At 36.0% G+C, this 9,880-nt stretch overlaps 1 protein-coding gene across 2 annotated transcripts in view; it reads left to right on the top strand.

Annotated features, from left to right (window-relative positions):
• The window catches only part of PNPLA4 (patatin like domain 4, phospholipase and triacylglycerol lipase), a 42,267-nt gene extending 32,593 nt beyond the window's left edge, over positions 1–9,674 (top strand). For both annotated transcript variants that reach the window (XM_075196470.1, XM_075196469.1), the window contains exons 5-7: positions 516–581; positions 3,821–3,973; positions 9,165–9,674. In XM_075196470.1, coding sequence (XP_075052571.1) covers positions 516–581; positions 3,821–3,973; positions 9,165–9,296 — 351 coding nt within the window. In that variant the 3' untranslated portion in view covers positions 9,297–9,674. The remainder of the gene's footprint in view (positions 1–515; positions 582–3,820; positions 3,974–9,164) is intronic.
• Positions 9,675–9,880: the final 206 nt, after the last annotated feature.

Here is a 9,880-nt window from a genome sequence, read left to right on the forward strand (position 1 = left end):
CAAAAACTATAGTCTATCAGGGTCTTGTATGATTGCAGGTGGCCATGTAGACATCTTTTATAACCATTAACACAGTGATTTCTTGGAAAGAATAGCAGGGTGCAGACAAGTCAAAGCATTAAAGTTAAATGTCTCTTGGCACTGCCTTAACTTGAAAATGTAGAATTGCCTCTATGCCTTAGCAGCTGAAAGACTTTCTTTCTTCTAACAAGTACTGCGAAATGACTAGAAAGAGACTTAAGGAATACTGTTAAATTTCACATCTATTACTATTTCATGTCTTTTATGTAACAAGGAGATGGTGAGGTTTATCTCCACCAACTACAATTCCTGCACTTGTTTCAAACAGAGTTGTATGACATTTTTTTAATGTATTTCCTTTTTAAAGCATGTTTATGGTCATTTAATTTATGTGAACTGAACTGCGGTTTTAGATTTTTTTTTTTATTTCCCTTCATCCTGTTGTTTTAACTGTGCTAAAGGTAGCATTACAAATTCTCTTATTTTTCTTGCAGGTACTTTTGGCAAGTTGCTTTGTGCCGGTGTATGCAGGTATCAGTGCTGTAGAGTATAAAGGAGAGGTAATGATCAATTCAGTGACTCTGACCTTTGATTGTGCTCATTAATGTGTTCATGAATAATATGCTTTCAGTTTTAAATCTAGCTTAAAATGTCATAATATTCACAAAATAATGATCAGCAGAGCATGCTTGCTACAGCTGTAAAAGCTCAAGCAATGAAATGTTTGAACAATTAGGGAATCACTTTACTACTGAAATTAGCTGTTAACTAACAATTTATTATTCTGTAGTAAGTAAAAACTACTTACAGTAGAAATCATACTAGCCATTTGTTCCAGAAATGTTTACATTTTATGTACCATTATGTATCATGTTGGCTTTCTTTTGCTGACAGCTGCTTAATAATCAGTGCTATTCTAGGCAAATAGAGGGAGAGGCTGATTCAACATCAATTTTGGCAGTTTAAAAAGTCAAAATACCTTACCATGCTAGAACTATTATTTTTGTGTCTGTCTTATAATATATTTATTGTCTTTCAAAGGCCTCCTGTAAAACTTGGTAATGTGTAATAGCCAAACATCTCCTAAAGATACGTAATTATAACCTGAAATAAGACAGAGACACGGTTTTAAATTTTGAGCAACTTAGGTCACAGTTTTAATTGTCCAAATGATGGTAGCGAAGAAAGCAATGCAAGTTCAAATATCAAGCTAATACTACAAATCAGACATAGGGATGACCAGCCGGCTCCTACACACCAGAATTTAGATTGTAAATTGATTTTTTTCTGTTTGTTCAGCATAGTACTTTCTTCTTTCTATAAATGGGCAAGAGAAAAAGTGAGCAAGACAATGGAATTTTAGCAGATAGAATTCTATTTTAGAATACCAGGTTTTTTTTAGTGCTTTTACCCACTGCCATTTAAATGCTACACTTGCAAATGTTCTTTTATGTGTCCATACCCATTTGTGTTCATGCTTGCATTAACTAGGAGTTGTCACAAGCGGTGTAACCAGCATTGTACTGTATTTTTCCTATTTTGGGCCATTCGGGTTAATTGAGTTTCCTAGCATTTTTGCCTAATGTTTTCCAAGATTAATAGTGATTCAATTAATTTCTATTTATGTTTGATTAAAGCAGTAAATTCCTGGGACTTTCCTCACCATCAGCCAATCACATCACAGCTAGTTTGGGACACTGAGTTGGTTGACGGAGTAACTAATCCCCTTCAATTCACAGTAATTTTTCAATGGGGCAGTTGGCATTTGTCTTTGTGGCTTTTCTTATTTCCTGTGAATTACAAATTAAGGACATTTCCATGGATTACATAAATTACCATTGGAGCCCTTAACATGACACTGTGATCACTACTGTGTCAAAGTTGGTACTCCAGGTGGCTTAATATTTCTCATTCCCTGGTACAGACAGACCAGTGATGCCAGGAAGAGCCCCTCCAATTTTTAGTGAGTGTTTGGCAGGGATCAGTTGTTTTTCTGCACCTACCCCCTATCAATTGAACCATAAGCTCATTGACCCCGTATTTTAGTGGGAACCAGTCTACGCTGCTACTGTTATTATTAGTTGAGTATCGGAGGGTGCATATGTTGAACGATTTGATTTAATGTACAGATCTTCTCCTACTCATTTCAGTGGGGTTTCTTCATGCTGCACAAATGCTGAGAACCCCATTGACATTAATGGACTATTGAAATAAATAGGAAAATGCTTCATTCCGCTTGTGTTCTGGATATATTCGTAAATGCATGAAAAAAGCTTTGCAGCACATATGATGCATGTGAACTGTCGAAGTCAGCAAATTGGATAAAGTCATTTCAATTAAAATCGAGCAAACTTGGTTGTCTTTGTCTGATAAGATGCGTACGGTACGCTACGGCGTAAAAGGGCACGCTACAGCGTAAAAGGGTGTATGCAGCTGCAACACGTGGCAGCAACAGTATTTAGCCTTTTACATACATTCGCACAAACACACATACTTGTAAAATAGTACACATTAATGGTAGTTGCAACACATAGTCATTTATGTCGAAATATAGTAGTATTTGTGTTATATATTATAAGTTATATGCACATTAGTAAAATATATGGAACAGGTTGAAGGAATCATATCATGTGTGGTATCATAATAAACCTCTTAACATTTGCTACTGTTTGGTTCACTCTACGAAGGAATCGCAGAGTGCATACACAAGTTATGAATGATAGGGAATTATGAACTACTTAAGACTAAGGAATCTTGGTGGGAAGAGCAGAGTATACCCCCTGGAGAGATGACCCCCTCCTTTGGATTCTTTAGGATGAACTAGCCAATGATTGACAACCCCTTGGACCTTCCTGAAACCTGGACCAATAGAAGCAAGCTATACCATCTTCATTGTTTTACTGTATTCCTGTGTGCATATAAGCAGCAGCTTCTCATCTAGTGTTCAGACATCTTGTCCCCAGACTTCAGGATTGAATGACTGTACACTGGATCCACAGCGCCTGCGATAAGTAACGGCTGTACTTATTATTATTTCGCTTGAATATATTTTGCTACTTTAAGAGAATAAATCTTTGTGCGTTGGAAACACAAATCGAGATTCGACAATCGTTATTGGTTAGCGACAATACGCACTTAACAGAACTGTATATCAGCATGTGTGTGTATATATATTTATTTCACATTTGGTTCACATGTGTGTTTTGATGCAAACAAAACACCAGTGGGTAACAGGCCTTAAAATAGGGCCTTCTTCCCATTGACTCCAATAAATGTTATGATGAGATGTATTCAGATGCAGCCACATTACAAGTGCTTTCTTTCAGCACTCCCCATCAGTACATTCATGTATATAGATATATTTCCATATATAATGCCAATAAAATAAAAAATTGCTTTTCTAATGTTCTACCTAGAAAAAAAAATATTCAATCTGGCAAAAAACAATATAGAATTATCTTGTGTGGACTATGAAATCAAAAAAAGTTACACCCATTTCAACCTACACAATGCCTTATCAATAAAGGGCAAAAGCCCTGCAGTCTTGGTTCATTTTCTTAATTTGATATATCTAGTATAATAGAATTGGTAAGAATAGATTACTATAGGTGTTTTACTGAATTGTGCACTACAAAGAAAGCACGAGTGACCTATTTAGTATCAGGATATGTCTTGTCACGGTTTGGTTTCCTAGCTTTCATCAAAAAGTTATTGAACTAGTTTGGTTTAGGGGGTACAAAAATGTTGTAGAACCATATATTAGAATATGCCTGCAAAATGTAAACATTTTTTTTTGCAGAAATGGTTTGATGGGGGATTTACAAACGGTCTTCCTATACTGCCCACCGGACGAACTATTACAGTATCCCCATTTTGTGGTCGACAAGATATCTGTCCAGAGGATAAAGGACATGTTGATCTATATTTTAATATTGCCAAGCAGGATGTACTGGTAATATGTTTTTTTTTATATATACTGCTGTCAGCTTAAATGATTTACTGTCAATAATTTTGCTGCTAATTACCATTTATAATAGCATTATAAAGGGGGAATGTAAGCCTGTAATTTATTAAAAATATACTCCAGATGTTGCTTAACTACATGCCCCAGCATGCACGGACAGCCTGGTCTACACATTGGAGTACTAGGAAGGGTATAAGGAGATTGTAAAAGATTTAAATAGAATTTTGTGTTGGCTAATGTACAGTCATTGCAAAAAGTTTTGAGAGTGACACAAGTATTGTTTTTCACATAGTTTGCTGCTTCAGTGTTTTTAGACCTTTTTGTCAGATGTTGCTATGGTATACGGAAGTAAAATTACAAGCATTTCATAAGTGTCAAAGGCTTTTATTGAAAAATAAATTCTGGTTTTGGTCTTTGTTCCCTTACGTTTGTTGGGTTTGGTTTTGTACCCTGGTTTTGTTTTCTAAAATCCCTATTTGTTTTTGCTAAAATCACATATTTTTGCTCCCCCCCCCTACATTATTATTAACCTCAATAACACTAATTTCAAGTCATTTGCAGTTAATTTTGACCACCTCCAAGGTCATAATATTATTTTCATACACTTTCAAACAAAGACTGCAGATTTACAAGACCAAGCCTGCCAGATAGATTATTTCTGTTTCAGCAATGACAATTAGCAATGGAGCAATGGAGCTCTTCTGAATGTCACTGGAGACTTTGAAGAACACTGCTACTCCCCCTATTTCTTTTCTACCTATGACGCTGCCCAACCACACTAGAGACAGCCAAGAACTGTGCTATCCCTTCTCTGTCCCTCTGTGACATAACAATGATGTTTTGGCTCGTTTTTAATTCCGAGGGCGTGCGAAAGTACCGAGGGCTCGGTACTCTGATCTGCTAAGTTCGGGGATTTGCTGTTCTCGGGGAACCGAGTCTTAGCATTTCTAATAAAAACTGAGGCAGCAGAATTTGTGAAAAATAATATTTGTGTCATTCTCAAAACTTTTGGCCTTGACTGTACGATTGTGTTCTCAAATTTGTACTGCCTGTGCCCACAAAATATCGTACACCTATGTCCGTATTCAGATTTGATTCTCAAAACTTTTGGCCATGTCTGTAGTCTTGATATTCAAAACACCAGTGTGATAGAGCATCCACTAGATTTCATTTTGAGAGAGAGAGATGCTAAGTTAAAATAATACATTTAATTAAAGAAACAAACACCTATCTATAATAATATATTAGCAGTCATTTTAAATATATGCTACAAACTATGACAAAAAAAGTCATACAATAATGCAGGTAGGATTTGGAGGCTGCAGGTAAAGGCTTGGTGGGACACCTGTTACCCAACACTGAAACCCGGTGGTACTCGTAATTCCGATTACCATATAACCGACAAGGAGTAAATAGACAAATAAACACTGATTAGTAAAACAGCGACATGCTTTAAATATCCACTTACAGTAACACAGACAGATAAGAGTTCTGAACAGACTGGTATGCAGACTGCTATAAATTCCGAACATCCAGTATGCAAGCACTTAGTTTTACAGAAAACAAAGCCACAGTAACAGTTCTTAATTTAAAGCAGCAATGCAAAATACACTATTTCATTTTAGGATTAGGGTAAGGCTAACGTTTAGGATTAGGGTTAGGATTACCATTACAGTTAGGGATAGGGTTAGGGGTAGGATTAGAAGTCAGGTCCACCCATTGCTGCTTTAAATTAACTAGTCTAAATGCCCGTTTGTTTTCTGACATAAAACTAATGTGCCTCCATATTAAATGTTCGGAATTCATAGCAGTGTGTCCGGAACTCTCATCTGTATGTGTTAGTGTAAGTGGAGATTTAAAGCATGTTGCTGTTTTACTAATCAGTGTTTATTTGTCTATCTACTCCTTGTCGGTTATATGTTAGTCAGTGTAACGTACCCAACCGCTGAAACCTGTCTAAAAGGTTCTGGATGGGCGAGAGTATTCTGAACATCTTAGTCCCTATTATTTTTTGTTTGTTGTAAACATTATGTTGTGTACAATATGGGGGTTTACATATCCACTATTGTAAATTATAAGGATATTAGAAGTAACAGATTTTTTAATACACAAGTTTTAAAATATAAAACAAAGAAACCTACACATAGCAAAACTAAAGCTGCACTCTGACACACAGACATATATGATAATATATTAAACCAATGCACAAATTCATCCGTGTTGTTACCCTACTTCACAATATACCTACCTGACTTTTAGACCCCAGACATAGAAGTTAGCCCTCATTCTGAGTGAAATGTGTCTCTTCCATTTTCTCCGATCCCACACTGCCAGCATGCACAAGTATCACATATGCCAGAGCAGGGGTATATGAAATGTCATTGGAGAGCTCAGAGAAAGTGGTACAGACCAGACACATCTATCATCAATGAGGGTTACATGACTGATAGCAACTGCTACCTATTGTCAAGTGTATAATTAGTGTGTTTTAATGTCATCTTATGGGATATTGATGTAAAAAAATGTCACTTTTTATAACTAAAACATATTCAGTTATTCTAACAAAATATACCTATAACCTAATACTGGACAATTAATACCTCATTTTATTAATTGAACCAGCACAAAACTGATTAAAGAAAATATATAGTTAGTTGCCATGTTGCGTAATGATCCTGCAATCTGCAATACATTGTCTTTGTTTGCTTGTTTCTGAAAATAAATTTATTATAAAGTATTCCTGATCTTAAAATGTGAAATAATATTTCCCCTGTAGACTGTATGTTACAAAAAAAATATATAATTTTCTTCTTCAATTGTCTACCTAAAACTATGATGCCAGGAGCAATCTCAAGTTTTACATTACTACCATGTCTGCTAAAAATGTTGCCCAACCTAATTTGCATAGAATGCCACTGGCAAGGTTGATAAAATGTTAGTGTTTCTGGATGAAATTTCAATTTTTGAAATATTGCAGTTTCAGAAATTGAGAATTCTGGCTGGCAAATCCTTTTCATCTTGTGATGACAAATATCTTAGTCAATTATACATATATTTGTTAACTTTAAAACTTCATCTGTATAAATTTAATAATAAAGTTGTTTGTTTTTTATGAAAAAATGTTGTTTCATAGGATTGACGTTAATTAAAGCTTGAGAGTACACACAGGGCCTGATTCACCTTCGGATGCAACCTGCATGCAAATAACATTTAAATACAAGCACGAAACATGACCGCCGTTCCTACCTTATTCAAATGCAAGCAGATATCAAGATTTCCTTTTACATCTGGGTACAAATATGCTCTGGCTAAATCTTTCTTGCTGTATGTAGACAGACAGAACTGAGTGCAGGATAGGCACATGCATACACCGGTCAGCCACAGCATTAAAACCACCTGCCTAATATTGTGTAAGTCGCCCTCGTGCCACCAAAACCACTGACCCATCATTGCATGGACTCAACAAGAGCTCTGAAGGTGTCCTGTGGTATCTTGCACCAAGATATTAACAGCAGATCCTTTAAATTGCAAGGTGGGGCTTCCATGGCTCAGACTTGTTTTTCCAGCACATTCCACAGATGCTCAATCAGATTGAAATCTGGGGAACCAAGTGTCAACACCTTGAACTCTTTGTCATGATCCTCAAACCATTAGTGAACAATTTTTGCAGTGTTGGAACCAAGGTGCATACTGCAGAAAGAGGCCACTATTGTCAGGGAATACTGTTGTCATGAAAGGGTGTATTTGGTTTGCAACAATTTTTAGGTAGGTGGTACGTGTCACAGTAACATTCACATGAATGCCAGGTTTCCCAGCAGAACATTGCCCAGAACAGCACACTACTTCTGCCAGCTTGCCTTCTTACCATGGTGCATCTTGGTTCCATCTCCTGCCCAGGTAAACGATGCACACACATCCGGCCATCCACATGATGTAAAAGAAAACGTGATTTCTCAGATCGTGCCACCTTCTATTGCTCCATCGTCGAGTTCTGATGCTCACATGCAGAATGTAGGTGCATGCGGCTACGCACTGTGTGTTCTAACACCTTTCTATCATAGCCAGCATTAACTTTTTCAGCAATTTGTGCTACAGTAGCTGTTCTGTGCGATTGGAACAGAAGGGCTAGCCTCCGCTCTGCACATGCATCAATTACTTTGTCACTAGTTTTCCTTCCTTGGACCATTTTTGGTAGGTGTTAAGCAGCCCACAAGCCCTGCTGCTTTGGGGATGTCCTGAACCAGTCTAGCCATCACAATTTGGCCCTTGTCAAAGTCACTCAGATCCTTACACTTGCCCATTTTTCCTCCTGCTTCCAACACATCACAAGAACTGACTGTTCACTTGCTGTTAATATATTGCACCCATAGGCAAGTGCCATTGTAACAAGATCATCAATATTATTCACTTCACTTGCCATTGGATTTAATGTTGCTGCTGATCGGTGTATGTGCAATATAAAGTCCAATTGGAACGTATGCGCAAGAAAATATTTTGGTAAATGAACAACTCATAATATAATCAGTAATAAAAATATTTGTCAATTTTTTATTTTTTTTTAGTAAATACATAAATCAGAATGCTCTTATTGCATTCTGAACATACATTGAGTTTTCATGGTCTGTCTTACTTGCATACACATGTTCTGTGCTAGCTAGTGGAACGCATATGGGTAGTTTTTAAAACAAAGACTATGCTGTGTTAGTTATCACTATCAGTCGGCACTTGCACCTGCCCTGTATCTGGTGCAAATGCTAAGTCTAAAAACACATGTACTTAAGAGAACTCCAAACTTGAATTGGCCACATCAGCATTGGCACGCTGTCGGCATGCCCTTACTTTATATTTTCTACGTTCATCCGCCCCTTCCCTCCCCCGTTCTGTCCTTCAAGTAATAGGCATTCATAAGGTTCATTTGCATTCAGACATAAAGTGCATGCAATTGCTTTCATTGGCGTATAGTCCATTTCTGAGCATGCACAGAGGTATTGCACACAAGATGTGGCATGCAAAGGGACTTGCATCTGAAGATGAATCACAGCGTAAACTATTACTGTTAAGTCTTCAATTAAAAATCCACAATATAGTAAATTGTTTAATGATTCTTAAAGCTAATAGTGGCTAATCAAAAAATAATAATAATCATTATTTATCTGTCCTCCTTTAAACCTCTGCACAGTTATCACCAGCCAATTTTGAAAGACTCCGTCAAGCATTGTTTCCGCCAAGCCAAGCCAAAATGGAGTCCATCTTTCAAGATGGATTTGAAGATGCAGTAAAATTTTTACAATCAGAGAACTGGTATGAATAAATCAATAGCTTTTGTGGTAGTTGTTAAATTAAGCAACTCCATTTTTTTTATTAACAACAAATAAAACCGATCTGTTTTTTTTAGTTTTTCTTTTTTTCTTACTTGATGTTTGTGTTGGAAACATTGTTAATGAATTGCAAAAACATTAATTTGAAGCATGTCTTCAGAAATGTCTTTATCTTGGTGATACAATGAAGATTTAGGCTAAAATATGCGTGGGCTTAACTCAAAACCATGTCTAGTAAGAGAGTGCAGTTGTAAGTTTACAGCTCTGTGATTTTAAGAAATACAGTTATAATTAAATATAGGCAAAACACTTAACCAAAGAGAAAGTTAATTTGTGTATGTATGTGTGTGTAATATAATATATATATATATATATATATATATATATGTATATATATATATATATATATATATATATATATATATATATATGTGTGTGTGTATAATTATATATATATACATATGTAGTTATTTCAGAACATTAAAAACATTTTTGTTATTTTGAGCACATCTTGGATATTTAATGACCTGTTTTTCTTAATAACTTATGCTTTATGGTAAATATTATTTGTGTGCAT

The sequence above is a fragment of the Mixophyes fleayi genome, chromosome 2 (assembly GCF_038048845.1).
Source record: "Mixophyes fleayi isolate aMixFle1 chromosome 2, aMixFle1.hap1, whole genome shotgun sequence".
Classification (NCBI taxonomy): Eukaryota; Metazoa; Chordata; class Amphibia; order Anura; family Limnodynastidae; genus Mixophyes; species Mixophyes fleayi.